The sequence below is a fragment of the Gallinula chloropus genome, assembly GCF_964237585.1.
Source record: "Gallinula chloropus genome assembly, chromosome: 17".
Taxonomy (NCBI): Eukaryota; Metazoa; Chordata; class Aves; order Gruiformes; family Rallidae; genus Gallinula; species Gallinula chloropus.
In genome coordinates this window covers 9,859,315-9,881,764 of record NC_140102.1, presented here as the reverse complement: position 1 = coordinate 9,881,764, position 22,450 = coordinate 9,859,315, and the positions used below count along the sequence as shown (strand labels likewise).

Here is a 22,450-nt window from a genome sequence, read left to right as displayed (position 1 = left end):
TTCTTTTTTTAAGAGGATTTTTCTTTTCCTTTTTCTTGAAGCTTTGACTAAATGTTGCCTTGCATCTAAAGCACCTGTGAGAACATGGATGCGGCTGCAGGGGAACGCAAGGGATATTACACGAGGCATAAAATAGCATTCTGAAGAGAGACACACACAGGCTTCAGAAAGGCTGCTAAATCTGCACGCTGGAAAAGTGAAATCAGTGTATGGAGTGTATTAAGACTGCTGACACACACACAGAGGAGAATGCGTGGGAGCCATTATAATGTATATAATGTGTGTGCTCTGCGCTTCTGCGTCCTAATCACAGTGTCCCACGCTTCACCTGGAAGTGAAGCTTGGCTACAGGGAAGTGATTGTCTGATCATTGCTGTGCCAGGTCTGCACCTGAGGAGGGAAAAGCTTCCTGGGCTATCTCCAGCTTCTCCTTGGGGAGCCCCGGTTCCACCCAGTGCAGCCCACCTCAGAGACACTGCTGAAGCATCAGCCCACCTGAAGAAAAGGCTCGTGAATGCTGCACTTTTGGGGCAGCCTAGACTCAATCTCTCTGCCCGCTCCCCACTCCAGAGCTTCTTGTCTGCTCCAGACCTCCAGTCCCTGAGGCGCCAGAACTTGGAGGAGGGCAGCCATCTTGGTCAGCTCTGTCCCCCAGCCAGCTCATACTTGTTCTGGGGACAGGACAGAGGGTTGAGGGGCTGCACAGCACCCTCCTGCCCACATCATGAGGAGAAAGGCCCAGCAGCCTCTTGATTGAGTGCTGTTTTCTGTATGCTTGTGTTCCTCCAAGCTTCAAGCTATGGTCTCCCTCACAGTCCCAGAGCAGGCAGACGGCAGCAGCCGAGTTCACTGAGGAACTGGTTCTGCAGATGGCAGCAGCAGTGGGGCTGCTGGTTTCTGCCTGCGGTGCCCAGATTTGGTCACTAGTCATAAGTGGGATCAGCAGATTTTATATGTTGTGCTTGGAAAGGTCACAGCTCTCTGAAGTCTGCAAGCCGTACTGTCGTCCCCTTCATCCCTCGATTTACTAAATGCCAGTTAGCTGAGTGGCCTCCGGCAACAAATTAAAACCAGTGGGATAAAATGGACCATAGTCTCTGATTCACAGAGTGGGTTTTCTGTACAGATATTTATATAAGAAGATTTCTCAACTCCCATAAAATACCCAAGTCCTTACTAGCTTTCTTTCCATACTGCTTGTTCCCATGTATTTCGGATTTCCACCCTGGAGAGGAATAAGGGATAGAAGAGCCCAGCCCAGTGACCACTGAGACCCTACGTCTCTGTGGCTCACTAAGCCTCAGAGCTCAGGTCCTGGAGGGGCCTCCCTGAGCCCCAGGACTAGCACAGGGAGTGCCCGGATGCGACATAACAGGAGGGAGAATCTGACCCTATTTCATGGTCACAAGAAGAAAGGAAGGAGGTGTCTGGTCACTACTCACGTTGTTAGACTGTTTTGTTTGGCTTTTTTTTTTTAATCACAATTGCTTCAGTCTGTTTTTAGACATATCCAGCAGTCTTAGTGGAAAGTAGATTTGTTATCTATGTGAAAACTGCTAGGACTCGGAGATGCAGGCCCTTCCCACCTCACCTGAGTGGTTCAGCTAACAGGTATCCTCACAGCACTGGAGAGAGAAGATAGCAGTTGTTGCCTTCTGTGTGTGTGTCCCAGCCTTGCTCATATGTGGAGTAAAGGGCTACCTTGAGCACCACCCAGGGACAGAGGGACTTCTGGCAATCACATTCCCTAAATTCCTTCATAGATATAGATTTGATAAAGGCATCCATGACAGAGCCTGGCTTCCAGACTACAGTTCAGCACCTCAATCTGTAGCTATTCCGCTGATGTTGAATAGATGTCACCCCAAACTCCCATCTCAAAAATATTACCTCTCAGCATCTTAATAAATACACTCCTTTCTTTCCTTGGCCTGATCCCTTATTACATTTCAGGGGCTAGCTTGCAGAGAACAGGTTCATTTGCTAATGCATGAATCATTATTGCTTTGAGCCTCTGAGCTAGCATTTTTATGAGCATGTTTCAAAATGTATTTGATTGCTGTTAGAAATCATATTGGTTCACACTCGACAACCAGGTCAACCTAAGCCAATATGCTCTGCCTGGTACTGTGAAAAGTTGTGAGTATTTAATTACTAACTGCAAGTTACTGTGCATATGGTGAATTTTAAATGTACTATTTCTTTTATTTTTTTTGCCTCCAAGATAAAACCACGCTGTTGTTTAACTCCAGCTTATTAAGATTTCTATCTAGCAGTTCTGATAAAATTGTTTCAGATTGTGCACCCTGCAGAGAACAGCATGCTGCCTTTTCCTATCCACGAGCTGCTTGCAGACCATAAATGCCATCCAAGCCGAAGTGAGAGAGGCCTCTTTGCCCTTCTATAAACCTGGGCTACACGTCAGGGATTAGAGTTACTTTATTGCCTTCATGTAAGAAAGCTTTTGGAGACCATTTGTTCTATGTGATAAGGTACAACAAAGCATCAGTAGAACAGTTCTGGCAGCAAGATTCTCACCTTGGAGGGGTTGGTGGAGGTATAGATTGTAAAAAGACATTGCAAATATTTTAAATCCTTTCAGTCTTTACATCTTCTTTTCCACTATTATGATAGTGCTCATATTCTTCTACTGTTTGCCTCCTATATGCTTTTGTGACATGAAAGCTTGATGATGTATGTCACACTGCTATATACATACAAAATCAGATCCTTATATTGGAATCAGATTTCATCAGCACATTAATGAGAAGGAGAACAATGATGATGATTTTTCAGAATGTCTCTTAATAATACATACAGTACAGCATAAATCCCATGGAAAATTCCGACCTTGTATGCCTCTAGCTCTACAGTATGCTCATACCCAGTATTCTTTCCAATTACATTGACTAAAACACATTGGGCCCCACTCCATGTGTATATTCCCTTGAGCCTTTTCCCCTGCGGAATATATTTAGTGTGCATCACAGCTCCTATCGTCCACCAGCTCACTTGCACCTCCAGTAATGCTTGGTGATGCAGTCTGGCTTTGTCCTTGTTAGGAGCATCTTTTCTCCAGATGGCAAAATAATACATATTTTTATGGTTAAGCTCCTTCCCCATGTCTTTCCATAAACCAGACATCTCAGGGCATAGAGCCTCCTTATAGACAAACATTTCCCATGACCAGCAGCATGGACTGTCTCAGATTTATCTTCTTACCTGTAAGAGCTGCACGCTTACAGGGATGGAAAAGTAAATCATTAAGTAGATCTGGAAACCTCCCTCCTTTTGGTGGAGTATTTTTTCTGCCCTTTGTTTAAATTGCAGTGGTAATCTTTGTGAAGTTTTTATCTTGAGCAGTTCAGATTGGAGGGCTGGAAATAAAGAGTGTGATTTGAATTTATTGTAGGACAGAGAAAATGCTGTGGATGGTGAAAAGCAAGGCTGGAAATCTGGAGTAATGATGCTAGAAATAGAATCATAAAAACTGATTTAGAACCAACATCCAAAGAAGCATCTGCTGACTTCTACCTCAAGATAAAACCAAAGCTGCTCCTGAAAAACCCACTCTCCCTAGATGGCACTTATTGTTGGAGGGGGATTTGATAACATGCTGCCTGAAGAACACCACCACTGAAGTGGAAGGGACCTGAGATAAATATACTGTGTAAATGTGGAGCAGCTGATCTGGAGGTCAGCAAGTTACCATTATGCTTAATTGTGGGTCTGAGGGGGTGAATTCTCACTCACCATGTTGCATTCAATTACATCCCTTTTCCCTTAAAGTAGCTTAGCTGTATCTGCTCAGCATTAAACCCAACAACTGCACTGAAGAGCACAAGCCCCCTTTACGTGCATGTATGAATAAGGGAGGAAGCCCATCTTTGCATTGCATCATTCAAGACACGATGTTCACCCCGTTTTGTTACTGACTTCAGCTGGTGAACCACACCAGCCAGGCTTTTTGCCTTGGTGGCTTTAGACCCTGAACTCAAATATTGGAAAGGAAGAAGGAAAGAGGAAAAAGGGCCATGAATGATGAGAAGCCTGACATGTTCTCCAGTAAGTGCTTAAGACCAGCTAGGGTAAATTCAGTCCTTATCCTCCCTGTACTGCAGTTCTTTTCTTTGTGAGGGGGAGGATACAAGGAAGCTGCAGGAACAGGCTTGTAAGTGTCTGTAACACATTCAGATATTTAACAGTGAGAGAGTCACTTCAGTCCTTAGAAATTTCTGCAGATCCTGTGATAAGCTTCTCAGGGTTTATTTTTGTGCCTCACTCTTCCATGAAATGCTTGAAGGAACTGGGCTGTACATTATAAAAAATAATGAAATTATGAGCACCAGCTTATTTTCTATGCTGTTTCTTCAACAGTTCTTTGATTCTCATGATCACAAAAGCAAAACAAACCTAAACCCTGTATTCTGTCTTTTTCCTTGGTGCTGTGAGTTGCCAAGTTTGCTCGATACCTGCTGGTTCTTGTGAGTACAATAAACAGCTCAGACCTCCAAATTTTCAGGCCTGGCACAAATTAACTGATTAGGAACCTTGTTTTTTGAAGTAGCCACCATTTTTCCACTTGTTTGGGATGAATCCTCTGCTGATGTACAAAAGAACATGAGGCATGGTGAAGCTGCGAACATTTACCACAAACTAAACTTTTGTCCACATTTCTCAATGCATTTCAAAAGGAAAAGAAAGGGTGGAAAAGGGGACAACCTGAAAGTCCATTGTTTTGCCTTGTGCTCAGGCAAAGAAGTTAAGAAAGTGCTTCAAGAACCTTTGTAAGGTTTTAAACAGGTCTGATAGTTACACAGAGTTCGCTTCTACTAAACCCAGTGAAGCACTGGTATAAAGGAGAACAGCCGTACGTCACTCTGGCCTGACTGATAACAAAAAGGGTCTCTGTAACTGTTTCAGACTTAAGAAAGGAGCTTTGGCTCCAGGATCAAAACATAAAGCAGGCTCCTAAGAGATGAAAAGTGTCCTGACTTTTTTCTGATAAGGCTGAACACAACATAAATCCCTCACTTCCCCTCAGGAGCCTGCTGAAGCTTTGAAGTTCATTTCTGTTCAGAAAGACGAGGTGGCACAATGCAGTATGCTGGGGCTCGGTATTATGATAGCTTGAGACTGTGAGGGAAACACATGGCTTGGACATCCTAGGATGTGCTGCGAATATTTTACACAAAAACTCCAATAGAATCATTCAAAATGTACCTTTCTGAAGGAGGAAAAGCATTTTCAAAATACCCACGTCACTTACCAAGCCTACACTATAATTCCAAAGGTGACCATGCAAAAAGAGAGAGGCTGCATCCAAAGTTATTTAGGCTCAGATACACAAAAATTGGTAACTACTTACCTTTAGTGAGTGAGACCTCATCTGATCTGCTTGACTTGCATTTCTCCACCCTTGATGCAGATTTTCTTCTCATAACTCTCTGCCCTTTGGCCAGCAGGATGAGGACATGCAGTGTTTGCCCAGCCTAAGCCTCCTCTCTCAGCGTGAGCCTGGCCAGCCAGGTCAGCACCTCATTTACCCAGAATCACGCTGAACAGGCTGAACATCTTGCTAATTGCTTTTTAATACATAACCATCAGCCTTGCAATGAAAATAAGAGTTTCTTCAATTTAAACAGATAATTTTGTTATTTAATTTCCTGCTTCTTGCTGATAGGTGGCACCATTTTCTGCACAGAATGCCAGTGCTTGAAGCACACCGAGAATTGCAATAGCTTTTGGCAAATGCTTCACAGCTAACACACCACAGAACCAACCTGTGTGTGCTTTGGAGCTCTGTCAACAGATTAGAAAGATTTCACTGTAATAAATTGCAAAAGCAGAAAAATCTTTCCTGAATCCTGATTCAAATCTCTTTATTAAAGCTGAGCTATTCATGTAAAGAACCCAGGGCCTGCTCACTTAGTGACTCGCTGCATGTTGGTTCACGCTTTCCAGATTGGACACTGCAGCTCAGTCTCTCACATTTAATTCCCACTTTTTGAGTTCAAGGAAATCCTGATAGGCCTTATCCTCCTGTTCCCCTAACTGCAAGTTACAACATTAAACCACAAACTTTTTTTCAAGAAATTCTTGTGCCAGCTGGGCCCACCCAAGTTGGGTAGTATCTTGCTCCATCATCAGCAAGATAAGGGCCATTAGCAAGTTCTGCTTGGCTTTTCTAAAACAAGAAATAGATTCTTAAAAATTGTATTCCTGTTCTAATGAATGTGGTTAATGAATGTGGTAACTTTGGTGGTTATACCTTTACCCCAAGCTTTGTAAGCAGCATTGTTTTTCATTAACAGTGTTATATTTGTTAATTAGAAAGGCTCCTTTTTTCAAGCAGGTCATCTATACTAGCATCTAGGGGAAAAAAAAAAAAGTTATACAATTACATTAGGGAAATAATATGATAGAAGAAGGTGGGAACAACCTAAAAGGTAAAGTCACAGAATATGGCTAAGTGATAGAAGTGAACTTATAATAACAACACAGTCCAGAAAAATGTTGTGCTAAATTTGCATGAAAAGGACTGAGGGGTTTTTGCTGGTGTGTAGGCTTATAGTTGGTTTTAGTCACTAAAATGAATTCTTGGATTTGTTCACAGATTAGGATAGGTGCATAAATTCTATCATGAGGTGGGTTTTTTTTTAGTGTATGTGTGTGTGTGTTTGGTTTTACCTCAATGTTTCAGAGACTAAAATTCCTCAGTCCTTATTTTCTTGTTTTACACTCCAGATAACCCATCAAGATGCAAAGGCATCTAACTAACTGTCCTGGTTTTGGTGCCCAGCTGCACTACCTACCCACAGATAGCCCAAACAAAACAAAGCCACGTATAGGTGGAAGAATCATTATCACTACTGAGTGCTCAGTTACAGGCACATAGACATGAGTCACGGAGATTTATTGATCAAAAAGGAGAGGGGCGGCTACATTCATGATACACATTCTTCACAGTGAAAAATCTGAGAGAGATAGAGTAACTTCTGTAGTACAAATGTTGTCAGATGCAGAACTGCTGACAAAATATTTACATGAACCTAATATTGTTGGATATTTGTCACAGAACATTCGTTTTAGCAAGCATATGGTACCTTTAAAGGTGACACTTCTCCTTCCAAGAAACGCTGGCTTGATAATAATAGGAAATTAAGTCCACAGAATACCTCAGCTGACAACAGAGTGGCATTTCTACAGAGTCCTCAGCGTGGATTTAAAAAGAAACACCAGCATGGGATTCACGGGGCAGAAACACCTATGTAGATGCCCATGTACCTACGAGTTGGGCCATGGAGGAACATCAAAACAACCATCAGGTGGGTAAGGCTGCTAGGATTGAAGTGGCTCAGGTAGATCTAGACTGGCAACATAAGGGTGAATTATTCATAGATCAATGGGCCCATGACACCTCAGGTCATCAAGGAAGACACACAACATATAGATGGGCTTGTGATTGAGGGGTGGACTTGACCACGGACACTATCTCACAAGTTATCCATGAATGTGAGACGTGTGCCGCAATCAAGCAAGCTAAGTGGTTGAAGCCCCTGTGGTAGGGAGGATGGTGGATGAAATGTAAATATGGGGAGGCCTGGCAGATTGATCACATCACCCTTCCACAAACCCACCACAGCAAATGTTACATGCTTACAATGGTGGAAGCAACCACCAGCTGGCTAGAAACATACCCTGTACCCCATGCCACCGCCCAGAATACAATCCTGGGCCTTGAAAAGCAAGTCCTGTGGTGACAGTTCTGAGATACTTTTTAAAGGAGGGTGACAGGGGTCAAACGAAGAATGATTTTTAAAAAAAAGAGTTGTCAGCAGTTATCAGTGGCTTTTCACCATAAGAGAACTACAGGGCATCCTATGGAACGAAGAGCAGAGATACCGACTCGCAGCAATCATGCTATTTATTACAACAGGATGTTGTGACATCCAGAGGTATAAGGGGATTAGATACACATAGGCCCACAGTAGTTATTAAATCTAATGGTTGGGTTGGTGTGTATAGCCTCTGGCTTGGGAAGTCCTTACTTTTTGAAATTAGGGGGAGATATATGACGAAAGGATAATTCTACATTTTCCCTGTCTCCTATTTCATTCTTCTAAACGTCAATTATTGACTGTTTCCAATGATGAGGTGCTGAGCCACGCAGACTTCTAGTAGAAGTATGACAGTATAGACAGGAGTTATTAAGCACTTCATATCCCTTTCTATTGCCTTTGGGTAGATAAAAGTGACTTTGGAAGCAATAAGGAAAAAAAAAAAAAGCCCAGTCAATAGCAATATCATCAGTTGCAACAGAGCAGGACTATAGATGGTGTAAATTACTGTAGTTCCCACAACTCCCTTGGCTGCAGCAAAGCAATGACATTTTATATCATCTGCAAATCTAGCCCCTCTATTGATATAGGTCAGGTCACAGGGTGTGGGATACCTTTCAGTCCTTTGTATTAACGAGGCAATTTGGGAAGTGGAAGCTGTTCTGTTTCTCTGGTTTCAGAGTCTTCTTTAGAACAGTAACACTTCAATGCCAGATCAATTGTGCTGTTACACATCTGAATCCCTAAAACATAGCCCCTGTGCACAACTCCTAGAAAGGGAACACTTTCATCATCGGCGTCCTATCTGTGGTTCCATGGCACATTTTCCCCCATGGTTCAATGATTTCATGAATGATCAGAATTTTTTAATGGGAATTTTTTTAATCTATGTTTGAATGCTTCTTGTGGAGCACTTCCTAGTCCTGCTGGACCATACAAGAACAGAGCTTGTGTTGCTGCATGGATTGGTACCTGCAAGCATTATGCAAGTATGTCTTTGTATGGGGACAGCAAGACAAGCCTTCCCACAGGTTTGACAGTCACAATGCCATCGGAATCTGACCTGCACAGAGCACGTCCCCTTTAGAACAGCTTGTGATCTGCTGCAGTGTTCTGTGCTCATCTCAAAAACAGGCTGGTGACCTTTCAGAACAGGTACAATTTGGGTTTTCAAATGCATGTGTTCCTTGCTTTTCTAGTTTTCCTCAGTGCACCAACTTTGAATTTTAAATGCAAAGTGTCTAAATGTACAGTAATAAGAAATGCAGCTCATGTCAGCAGTAAAATGCATAGTAATTTATTAACTTTTCAAGTGTAAATACAAATTGATTTGATGATGCACCACATAATGAAAAATAACTTGCAGTCACAACTTGCCTTCCAATTGCTGCTGTATTTTCTTACATGAAACTTAGTCAAAGAGTTTAAAAATTGGACAATACTTGTTGATGGGCAATAGAAAATGGTAGCTCTATGGAAAGTAATAAGTGCCTCTCCAATTTTCAAAATCAGGTTGCCATATATTGCTTCCCTTGGGTATTTATAAATAAATATTCTTGGCCAAAACACCATTGTTTTTACTTAGGGCAACCCATGAACTCAGTATCTTTAGTTACATATCATTAACGCTTTTGTAATAAAAGTCAATGTGTTTGACTATAAAATCCATTACAATGCTCTAAAGAAGTCACCGTAAATCTCTTTTTCTAATGCCCTTGATGGCTGAGGCATTGTAAAGACACAGTTAAAGTCTTCACACAGCATAAGCATCCCAGATCTTTGTGGGGACAAGGTATTTTCAACAGTTATCAGAGTAACAGAGGGAGGTGGCTCAGCAAGAACCTGAAGCTAATTAATCTGGTTTTTAGAAGATATAAATATGGCCATGCTTGGTGCCAAATTCACTGAACATTATAACTATATAATGTCAGTGTTTACTCCTTGAGCTCCCTTAGTTCTCTCAGTAAGCAGACTCCACGTCTAGCTGAACTCACTCGGTGCATTACAGTTTCAAACACATCCTTGTTACCTCACAGGAAGCTATAAACCTATGATGTATATAATGCAGTACATCATGGTGCCAATTAATGTATTTTCTATGCATTCAGTAATTACAGCTCTCACCTTAAGTCTACCCAAGTCTTGCACACAAAAAAATCCAACTATCTGCAAAAATAAGATCTAGAGGTACACCCTACAGGGGTTTCTTAAATAGGTATTGTTCCTGATGAAGCAACAGAGAAATGTGTTAAGTTTGGGGTTCCTTCCAGAGAGAACATAATGCTAAGTTTACTTTTGTGGCATTCAAATCCAGAGACATGTGAAGACCTGGTGATTTCTATCCAGCTTGATAACTAGTCCCTCTAATTTGCAATACCATCTTTCATCTGTGGCATGACCTCACAATCAACTTTGATCAGCAGTAAGAAGCAGGAAGTCAAAATAGCAGCAGTCAAAAATGGAACATCATTGCTAGAAACATTTTCAGTTTGGCCAACTCTGACAGTTGTTCTTCCTCCCAAACCCTTTTGTAAAAAAGCAAAGGTAACTGAATAAAAATACACAAAACACCCTCTGAACTCCAACCTCTATTAAAGTTCTTCCTACAGCCCAAGACATTGGGTCCCTAAACAGGCCATAATGTGCTTTAGTATGGCTGTTAATGAACCATTTCAAATGAACACTGGATACTGAAGGAATTACATGCTGTGTAATTGATCTAAAGGACAGATTAGAACTGGTGCTATTTCATTAAATCTTATTAGCTCTGGCTTAAGTACTTAAAATTTCAGCTGTCCTGTGTCAGACAGATTACACCCCTTGTCACACAGCAAGTGAGGTTTTAATCTACCAGACCACAGATTTTCAAAGGGAACAGGCTGATGAAAAGAAACATAAACAGGTTCCAAAGAATCTGATCTTCAGATGCACCAAGCCCCAAATTATTCACTGAAATGAGTTAGATAGTTCAATGCTTTCAGGATATGTATGAAGAACAGTTGTTTTGTTTCCATATCTTTGCTGTAGATCACTCCTGTGAGTTTAGCTTTTTGGTTGCAGGACAGTTTCTCGTGCCTCAAGGATGAGGACAACATAGACCTTTATGTAACTGCGGTGGAATCTGTCTAGTCCTTCAACAGCCCTCCTTTAGCTCTCCTTTCTCTTGGCTACTTCCCACTGGAGGTTAGTGTGCCTCAGGAACCAGTGAGCCAATAAAGCTAGAGGACAATTCCGGCTGACAAACAAATGGCTTTAATCAAGCCAAGAACAAGTTAAACTTTGAAAATAGTTTATGTCTCTCAAAGGAGATAGGGTGCTTTGGTTTTTTTTGCTCTACAGGACTCAAACTATTTTTTAGGGAACCCGACACACTTACAAAGGTGGGTTTTTTTACTGGTTTGCCTTTGACAGTAGTGATGTTCTTTCTCACCTTTTATTCTTCTGTCCTAGGACCTAGTATTTAACTCCATAATTTCTTAAATCAAACAAAATAGCAGTAGAAGACTCTGATCTGAGTTTTCTCTGCAAGGCATGTTACAATCTGTTAAATACCTTTCCTAAAAGCTGGACTCCTGCCCTATGAGAAACAAGACTGCTAGGCAGGACTTCAGATTACACTAAGGGGTAAAATACTGAGAGAACCATGGACTGTGCACAAACCAGGTAATACTCAAGGCTTTTAAAAAGTATTATTCCTTTTATGAGAGAATACTTAAGACCCTCTCTCTCACAGAGCCACCACATTGATACCACAGCCAAATCAGTGGTTTAGACTAAGAGAAAAAGAATCCACTGTGGTCTCTGCGCTCAAATCCTGCCACGACTGACTGCATTGAAATGTGCTGCGCTGGGCACTGAGAACATGTAGTAGTGAAATGCTGAGGACAACGAATTCACATTCGTTACGGTGGTGTCATGGTGAAGGGCTGTCATGCTAGCTTTCAGATCTTTGACAGTAAATGCAGATCTGTCTGGGCTCCTCAGCTTCAAAGCTCCCAAACCACAAATGCAACACTCTGCTTTTAGGATAGTAAATTTAAAACCTGGTATTCCTCCAACTATCCAGCCTTCCTTTTTCATTTATGCAGGAGTTGAAAGGTTTGCTGCCCTGTTGCTAATGACGGATCAAGTGTAGATTGGGAATTCAAGACAAGGGAAAAATCCCCACAAAGCAGAAGCAAATATGCCATGTGCTGAGTATAGTAACTTCATACTCTAATAGTTAGGCATTTAGTAGTCACACCGATAGATATTTATGTTCAATTTTCAGCCATCTTCATAAAAAATAGTACTTAATTGTAAAGACCACAAGTGGTGTGAATGACCTGTGACTGCTCCCCAGAAAGCTCACCTGGTCAAACCTCTTTCCCTTCTTTTGCCCTCTCACCTCCCTCACCAGTGAAACTCCATCAGAATAAACAAAAGAAAACAGCTTCCGTACCATTTGTCCCTTTTAAACTGCATCTAGATAGAAGATAAAAGTCACTTACAGACCGGTCTCCTCTACAAAGCACTCAACACCTGCTCCACAGATGATAACTATCCTTTTAAATTGGCTAATAGGTCAACATAACGAGGTTAAATGCAGGGCAACTGTTCCCAATCTGTATTTAGCCTGAGGCTTCCTACCTGTTTAAGACCTGCAGGAAGGCTTGACTGCTGAGCTTGTCCATGACTTTTTACTGTATTGCTTGCTTTATTAAAGATGCTACCTCTCTCTGCAGGTCTTATTACGCTGTTGAAGAGATCGTGTTCAACTAACCGTAAGCACAGAATTTTAAGCATTTTTATATTTAGAATCTCACCCATAATTACTCTTTTATATATATTCATGCATAACTGATCCACGTAACACAAATAAAGATTAGCTAGGAGCCCCAAGTAGACTCCAGGAGAATTTCCTTTGTATTACATCTTGCACACAATGTTTCAAAATAAAATTGGGACAAGATTCAGTGATATGATCTCTGGATACCAACCAAGAGTTGACAAGAACTGATGGATTTTGCATGTTAAAAGTAAATACTTTATTATGTATCATGCCCTTGAAAAATTAATTTTGTTTCCATTGAATTTTGGTCAGCATGCCTTGAAATAGGAATGGCAAAAGCTCTTCAAGAAACAGATCACCAAGATTCATGGTACCATGGTGTCCCCAATTACTTATTTTCCTGGCTCAGTAAAACAAAATGAAACTTTCTAATTTTAATTACTATAAAATATTAAACGGTGAAGTTAACAGATACCGTCTCTGTCTCTCTCTCAGCGTGACTGAACCTTCTGTAATGAAAAGCCATCTGCCATGGACCCACATCCAAAGCCTGCTGACGTTGACAGTGGCTATCAACTATCAACTCTGACAGCGTTTGGGACAAGGCTTTATCATTGCTCTGGCTACATGTGCACAGATGCTGCATGAACCACTGGATACATTATTAAATTCAGGTTCACAAATATACTGTCAACAGGTCAACTACAGTCAAATGTTTGTATTTCAGCATCGCAGTACTTATATATGCTAATTCATTCTTGCTCTAATTTGTCCTCTTATCACTAGGTTTTTTTAGTTTTTAAATACTGGAAATTGGTCTGGACGGTGCTCACAAAGCGCAGTTGCTCACATTTGACATTTTCACAGGATGGGTAACAAAATGGAAGAGTCAAGTTGTTAAATTCCACAGATGGCACTTAACTCAGTCAACTTATTTTCAGAAGTGATGAGCATCCAGCTGCCAGGCAGTTTCTGGAACAAGACTGTGCACCTGCATGCACAGCGCTGCAGGATGGGAGCCTTGCACTTGTACTCGGGGCAACTGTGGGCCAACGGAGGCCTCTCAAAATTCATCCATCTACTAGGATGTTTACTGCCCTGGAAGAGTTAAATATGCAAGTGCTATACTGTGACTCCTTTACAGCCAAGAAATGTAAAATGTGGCAATATCACAGAGCGTGTGTCTATTTTACCTATTCAACATTTACCTGTGTCTAAACACACGAGGTCTTTAAAATGCTTCTTTTTAGCAGCTTGAAGGTTGAGAACCACCTGTAAACATTTGCTGAACAGTCTCTTTCGAGAAATAGAGACTCTAAACAATCAACCTTGAAATTTATCATATATTATATTTCCAGTGTTATTTACAGATCTTCTTGTTTAGTACAATGAACCAGACATGCCAAAAAGGTAGGGTTTTTCCAGTCCCCTTTTATACGAAGTACAATAAAAAAGGCACGTGATTATTCACCATAGAGTTGTGCACCAGTCAGTAACTTAAAGCTAAAAAGCTACCCATCAGAGAACTCTCTTTATGAGGCAGTATTGGGATCTCTCCTTCCAGCTCATCACAGAAACATCCATCTATTAATTCCTCTTAAGGAACCCACTTTTCTATTGTGTTCTGATTTCCACAAGATTTCTAAATCAACAGAAAACTCTCGTCAAGCTTCCCAGGTCATCTACTGGAGCAAGGAAGAGTCATGTAGGGCATGTATGTGTCTTCTTTTCTTATTCTTTTTTGCCTTTGAATACCCAGCTGTGGAGGACTCGAGAGCCAAGTCCTGTTCAAACTAATTTGCTTTAAGACAAATGCCTTGCAAGATATGGCACACCGAGCAATGGACAACGGCAGGAGAGGCGGCTCTTTGGCCCCAGCAGTCAGTGTCGGCCGTGCTTTATCCAGTTTCTAATCATCCATTTTTGCCCCGAGCACCTTTGTACAACTAATCTGAGCCCAAAATTTGCATCCTTTGACATTTCCACTTCTAAACAACGGCCAGTGTCTCTGCTGATGATTGGACCATTCTGAAGGGAGAAGAAAAAAAAAGGAGAAGAAGGATTAGAAGATTAGAAGAAGGAATAGAAAAGGTGAACAAACTAGAAGAATAAAAGTGGTAGATCTGTCAATCTCTTGAGCTTTAATTTACAGATTAAAAAAATGCCTGTACAGTTATGAATATATCAAGTAATAAAAGTCCTTAGAAAATGCTAGAAATTCCTAGAATAGGTAATCCATACAAAATGCCAAAACAATCCCGTGATAATTCTGGATATAGGGATTGCTAGGAAGTTCCACAAAATCCACTAGAGAAATCTCAAAAAGCACTCTAGAGTATCCCTGCAGACCTCAAGGCACAGGAAATCCCAGAGGCTGTAAGAATGCCTTTGAAAATGCTAAAAATAAATTTAAAACTCCAGATCTAAAAATTCTTAGAAAGATTCTAGCAAATTTCTAGAAACAAAAATTCCCAGACACTAAAATAAATTAATAATTACAAGCATGTTCTTGACAATTACTAAAGAAATTGAGAATATTTCAAGAAAGTATAAGGGCATTTTGAGACAGCATAAGTAAAAATTCCTAGAAAGCATTTCCAAAAATTCCTAGCAGCAATGTAAGAAAATTCCTGGATGGCACACAAGCTAGGGAAAACATATCTGACTATTTCTAGAAGGAATAAGGGCTGATTCCTTGACTAGTCCTCCTAAGATCTTATTTTTTGTGAAATATCCTCCAGAGCAACAGCCCTCTCCAAGTCATCTCTGCAAGCCTCCCTGAGCTCCTCTGTACCTGTGTGAAATCCCAGAACCTTTGTGCTGGTCTCAGGACATCTTCACACTTCTTCAGAGTCGGTGTCCTGCCCTTCCCATCATCGACGAGGCATTTGGAGTCAGGCAGAAAGGCCGTGGAGCCCAGTGGCCCCAGCTGCAGGACGCCTTCAGAGCTGTAGCGGACAAGCTGGGGAAGGAAGGAAAGGGAAGGGGAAAGAAGGGAAGAAAGTCTTTAACCCCAGTGATGGGACACAAAGCTGAGCAGCCTTCCTCACCAGCTTCTGCCCTGAGTGCTGGTGAGGAGTCCCTTCTCCTGTTGCTGGTTGGGACCTTCCTAGTCTGACACAGGCTGCTTATGGGCAAGGCTTGAGAAACTTGTTTTATCAACATGGGGTCTCTCAGAGGACACAATGCTCCTTGATTTCATACCTCTGCTCCCCACCGTTCCCTACCCACTATTTCGCTGCAAAAGGGCAATCAAGAAAGTGAAATAATCAATATGTAAATCATACCCACTCAGCAGGAACTGATTTAGCAAGGACGCGGTGTCAATTTGCCATGCAGTTTGTTCTTAAGAGCTCTGTTAGAGGCTATTGATAGCAACAAGTCTAATTAGTTTTTGTAAATAATTGTTACTGGAAAAAATCCGACCATGCAACAGTCTCAAAAATATGAGAGGAAAGAAAGGAAAGCCTGAAGGAAATAACAGCAAATTTTCTAACTTCAGGCCTACATAATAAAGATTCACACTGGTGTTTCAGCATTGTGTGAGGCTGAGCTGTTCTGCAATTTAGTGGCAAATGCTACTGGCTGTAATTAGATGCTTCAGGTGAGGGCCATTTATTATTTTAGATTTTCTTTTTAACAAATCCTAAGCAGGCACAATCATTCATGTTAATTTTTACAGGAGTATAATTTTTCTTTGACCTTTTTCTATGTTAAGTGACCATTTTACTCGCCTCAAGTCTTTCACAGTAAAATGGCCCTGAATAAAAAAATCTGTATGTATAAGGTGAGATAAAAAAAACCCTGGTCTCCTGTAACCTCAACATGTCAGAGTACCTTTTATTATATTAATACTGGGCCAAAGGAAAATACTTAAAGAATAAGCGTGGGTGGCTCTTGTCATCAGACTAATTGTCACAATACCAGTGCCTGACAGAAGAGAATGGCTTTACTCTGTTCACAGCAGCCTCTTCCTGTAAGCAGGGGGTGGCAGCCCATTTGCCTTTGCACGCTGCTGTGTGTTGGGTCAGGAAAGGTGACACCGCTCCTGCGAGTGCTCTGGGACAGCACAACCTCCCCCACAGCATGTGTGGGAGGGATGCAGGCAGCATGGAGCAGGGGGAGCAGCAGCAGGCATCAAGGCACTGCAGGGAAAAACCCACAAAAGACTTTGCATGGGGACCTTGGGAAGTTTCATGCAACCGAAGAGGCCACTGAAGAACTGCTGGATGACAGCAGGCCTGAGGAATGCAGTCTTGATGGAATGATGTTGATTTCAAACTGTTTATCCGGCCACTTTTCCCCTACAATTTATTCCAACCTGTATTCTAATAAGTCCTGAAAGCCTTAGTTAGGGGTGGCTTTTGGTTGCTCATTTAGAGGGAAAAGGGGCTCTGTCAGCTCACTCTCTATCACATTGCACTGAAGTAACTGTGATAGTGATGGAGTCTTCATTTAAGTTGCAAAAATTACTAAGTAATCCCCGTAATTACTGCTGCTTTTTAGGTAGTGGAGGAAGAGCCTATTGAGGAAGATTCCAAAGCACATTAAAGTGAAAATGCACGATGTTAATTTGGCAGCAGGCCAGTGCATCAGATCACATTTATTTACTCCTCACTTCTGTGTTTAAGCCCAGAGTCATTACACCAGCACCATACTTTGCCCTTCTTGCCCTACACGGACTCAAGTGCAGCACCCAGGTGCTAAAAGACTGCAGAAGGGGCTCAGCTACATGGCTGCTATGCTGTGAGGCAGGATGGATGCTGCAGGCTGAAGATCAGAGCCACCTAAGAAATGCAATTATCACCCAGGAAATTCGCTGCCTGTCTGGTCTTATTGCTGTTAGATGGCTGAAATTACTTAACAAGAAAGGGAAGGAAGGTCAAAAGTGCCTGCCATTTATTGGATGCTACTGACCAGTGCATGAGATATCATTAAGAGTCAATCAGAAAACCTCAAATTAGAGTCTAGCTTTCTGCAGCCATCCTTATTAACCTCTGAAGAATCATGCTGGGAATAATCATATCTTGCTGGTGGTAAAAAGAGCACGGTCTACTCGCTCCCAGACCAGATGCCCTTTGACAAAGTATGTGTTCATTTTCCCACCTGCCACTTCTGTTCAGAGCAACCATGTGAAGCACAGCGTTAGAACAAAGTCCACATCAGAGCGAGCAGAGGGATAAGCACCTGGGGATGCTCCCTGGCGCGAACAACATCATTGTCAGGGCACTGCTAAAGGAGGGGAAACAAATTTTTTTTTAAAAGATAAGTAAAACCTGGCTGTGTATCTCACACTTTTAATATCTAATGGGTACTTGGCAGAGTTCAAATGAAATGCCTGCATGGCTAAAACTTATACTGATGGGGAAACGTGCTCATCTTGCAGTCTTGATTATATGTCTCCAGGTCCAAAAATACCACTCAGTAACCTGGTTGGCTTTGCCTTACCTACATAATAATAGCCACTGTCTATAATGGGCTACCTGCTCTGTAGCGTAGGAACAATTTTCCTTGCAGTTTAAGGTGAGCAGCATTTTCTGTACCAATATTAAAATGGTGTAAAATATTATTTGCCTTTGGCACCTCAAACACTAGAATTACACATGCTCTGCACCACAGGAGCCAGATACTTGGGAAAGACATTGTTATACAGAAGCCTGTCAAAGCAGAAAGTGCGTTTCTGCTGAGACTTTAGAAGTGGAAGATAGACTAATTCTATTATAAACTGTCTCCAGTATTGAAAGTGGCAGCTGTGTGACAGCTCAGCAGTCAGAGGGGGCTCAGTGCAGGAAACTGCTATCTACACAATGACGAGACAAACAGAACATCACAAGAGCTTGATTTTCCTGAATCTTAAGCTGAGAGTTCCAACAGCCATAAAAACTTAGGCTTATCCTATATTAAAAAAAAAAAAATCTAAAAAACCCACCTACAAATAATCACTTTGGTTCAGACCATATTAGACAGTAAAGCTTTAGTGCCTGCTTCTGCAAAATCAGACCAGAAATTAAGGGTCAAGAGACTACTGTATGATTAATAACATTCCCTCCAAACATTTTGCTTTATGTCTTCCTAGAGACAACATAAACTGTGAAAATAAAATAAACATTAAAATAAGGTGCTTATTAATGAAGACTAGAAAGCAGGAACTGAGATACAGACTCAATGAAACAGTGACAATTACACCTGCTGTGTTTGAATTTGATCTGAAGTGCCATTACCATACTGAGAAAGAAAAAAGCCTCTGAATCTGCATTACAACTGTGGGCTTGATACATCACACCAAATCCATTCCCAGTGCCAGGCACCCAAAATCAAATTACAGAGTCCCCTTTATTAATGGGACTTAATCAAGTCCCCTTTATTAATTAATTCATTAAAAAAAAGTAATAGTCTGTGCAAGTCTTGATGGATGCTCTATACATCACGTGGGGACAAATGGGCCTTCACTCTTTTTCTCTCATCTCTGAGAAGAGCTGAAGGATCCACATAAAGGACGCTGAAGCGAAGTGCTCTACTGCACACTCTGAGATCTAATCTGGACACTATCTGCTGCACCTATGATAATATAGGATAGTTTTCCCTTCAACATTCAGAATTCTGAGCAGAATGGAAAAGATGTCAAAGGTGGTTTATCAAAGCCACCATATCTGGTTCAAAAATAGCAAGTGGTGCTGCAAATGGAAGGTGATCCTCCAGGAGCATGAATGTGATAAGGAAATGCCAGCTTGTAACTGAAGGATTTGGCTTTAGAAAATCCATTCCTGCTAATTTCCAGTCAGTGGGGAAAAAAGCACAAAATAACAGGTAATTTTTGGTAAGAAACAGTTACACAGACTGCTCTGGTAGGTTCCACACTACCTTTAACCCCTCACTCTCACTCTTGTTCTCCAAGCAAAAGGAAATCTTTAATGAACCCTCAGCCCTGCAGGTTAGGCCATGTCAGCTGTGCGAGCTGCCAGGGAAACAGCAAGCTGTACTGGGACCTGAAATACCTTAAATCTCCACAATATGCGTCACCACAAGACAAGCAGATCACAGGTTACCAAACTTCCAGGTCGGTTACAGCATCTCACCCACTGCTTCCTGCAAGTTAAGAAACTGCCTCTTCATCCACTCTGCTCTAATCAGACCTGCTACCCTGTGTGCAGCTCCGGAAAGCCATAGCTCTGCCAGGCAAAACGTTAAATATCTGCCCTCGAGCAGCAGTTTAATGAAAGCCTTTCATCTCCTCTTATTCTGCCTGTGTAGCTGTGAGCTCTGGGAATCTGAACGTCCAGATCCCTCCTTCTGCTGGAGCTCAAAGCGCGTTCTCGCTTTCACAGCTGCTGTGCCTCCTCTGCTTGGTGTGGAAGGGGAGAGAGAAGGGCAGAGAAGGAGGTTGTTCACCTGCACAGGCCTTTCTATCCCAGGATGCCATTTTATTAATTCTCTTCCTCTTTCACACGCCCTATAACCACCTCCACATCACGGCATTCAGGACAGACCCTGAGACAGTGAATATTTCCACCGAGGCTGGGTGAGTCCTCTCAGGTGGTTCAAAACCTGTCTGTCCTAAGAAGCTTCCAGAATGACACATTTTCATTCTGGAGAGGTTGTGTCCATCCTCCTGTTCTGACCCCCGCCATTTTCTAAGTTTGATTTAGAACCAATAGGCTTCACAGGTGATTGTACAAGACAAACCACATGCAGAGACAGGAGAGTTCAAGAACCTCCACATATTCCCATTGCTGCCCCAGAATTTTTTTCCTTAAAGAGATTAGGGTCAAGCTTCAGATCCAAAGAACACAAATAAAAAGGGCACTACTTTTCTGTAAAGTAAGTTCTTAAATTAACTTCAACTGGTGCAAAACTTTGGATGTTCCTAACAGTCAGCTTAACATTGACTTCGCTTGAGTCAAATTTATTAAGCTAAAATGACGTAAATTCAGGCTAGATGCATTCCAGAGCATCCCTACAAGAGCTTGTCCTTGTTTGAATAAAGAAATTTAAAAGCTGATGTCATTAAAAGAATGTGATATATCATGTTAAAAAACTGATCTTGAGAATACACGTAGGGAAAGGCATTTGTTTCCTGGAGCAGTAAGGGTGTTTTTGTGTTTCACTGGTAATGCAGGACAACACCATTGGGAGGTGTGTCATATGCAAGGGAAACAGAAGAATAAGAAGTAAGGAACATTTTATCACAGATGAACAGTAATCTTATTCCTAACTCAGCTTTCTTTAAACACTTAACTACATCTGTCAGTTTCAGTGGAACTATGTGTGTACCAAAATCACTGGTAATTTGCTTGTCAGAACTGCAGAGTATGAAAACCAAACAAGACTGTAGCTGAATAGCGAGAGGCTTTCACACTGGTAGGACACATCAAGCACCAGTGATAACCCAACTGGTGAAAATAAGTTCCACTTTTATACTCATTTCTATTCAGTAGGCATGTATAACTAACCCAAACCTCAACTCAGCAGGGGTGTTTTATGCCCTGTGCTCGAGAAGAAAAATGTCAGAAACTGAAAGCCAAACATAGCAGCCAGCTATGCTCACCCAGGCTGACTAGGAGTGGGGCTTTAAAAATGTTTATTTAATATATTAAAACACTCGCTGTCAACACCTTTCATGCTATGTGCTTGAATATCCTTGATTAGGTTTGTGCAGCTGTGGTTCTCCCACTGAATTAATTTTGTAAATTGTGGTGAGATGATAGAAGTTTTCCAGCTGTGTAATCATTAATTAACGTGGCTGCATTTGAGTGGCTCCAACCCATGCTTGCCTGTGAAATACTCAACTTAGATAAAACATCACCTCTGCCTTCTTTTTGGTGTTTCTTACAGAAGGAAACCCTTTTTTTTTTTAAAGAAAAAAGGCAAATGGAAAGTGCTACAGGATGATTTGGTAGATTAATTTTTTGCTTTCCCTGACTTCTGTAATTCTCACACATAGGCGATGCTTTGGATTTTAAGGGTTTGGGAAGAGTGACTTTCTCTTTTTATTCATTTATACAGTACTAGCAACAAAAGGGCTCTACCTTCTTGCTGTAATGTAAGGTCTAAACCCAGCTTTTCAGGCTTTTCCAGAAAATTCACCTGGACAGGATACTGAAGATGCATAGCAGAAGCAAGCCAGAAGGTATTTAACTGGTCACTTACCCAAATTCTTGGGCAGGGAATATTTTGGGTACTGTTATTTGTACCTGAGAAGAGCTGCCCAGTGTCTAGTCTAGGGACCACAATTCAAAAGGCATCATCATCTAGGCAACATATTTACATCTTACTGAAAGGAAAATGGACTGTTCCTTAAAGAAAAAAAAAAAAAACAGTCAGAGCTGGATGCTGAGAAGTGAGATGCTTTATGCCCCCAAATTTACCAGAGTTAGTCAGGAGAAGTTGGGCACATTCTACTTCCTTTAAAATAAATTCACAGTATGCCCTCAGCTATTTTCTTCCTCTGGATGTCAAAGCATATTCTATGAAACGGGAATCATGGAGGCAAACAAGCAGCTTCAGAACTTAAATCACAAAATAAATTACAGTCAGAACCATTGCTTTCATTACTCTCAGTGCTGGCACAGCGATAGGAGATCAGGTGTTGCAAAGGGGCTTTCTGGAAGGACTTAAATTTACAGCTTTCTGCTCAGAATGAGAACAGAGCAAGAGACCAACCTCTGAGTGCCTTTACATCCCTAACTAGAGTCTTCTTGAAAAGCTTGTTTACATCTAATTAAGCAACACTATTTTGTTACCTTACTCAAAAGCTGTTCCTTCCGCTTCTACTAGGAAAGTGTCAGTCAAACGTTCCATAATGATCCTGCCAAAGGTGGACGTTTTGTCAGTAGGAATT

At 41.5% G+C, this 22,450-nt stretch overlaps 1 protein-coding gene across 1 annotated transcript in view; it reads right to left on the bottom strand.

Annotated features, from left to right (window-relative positions):
• Positions 1–14,493: 14,493 nt before the first annotated feature.
• GALNT9 (polypeptide N-acetylgalactosaminyltransferase 9) overlaps positions 14,494–22,450 on the bottom strand; it is a gene marked incomplete at its 3' end in the record, with an annotated part of 149,382 nt that continues 141,425 nt past the window's right edge. The window contains exons 10-11 of the mRNA XM_084271881.1: positions 15,407–15,574; positions 14,494–14,640 (exon numbers count right to left, since the gene is read on the bottom strand). Of these exons, the coding sequence (XP_084128007.1) occupies positions 14,494–14,640; positions 15,407–15,574 (315 nt within the window). The remainder of the gene's footprint in view (positions 14,641–15,406; positions 15,575–22,450) is intronic.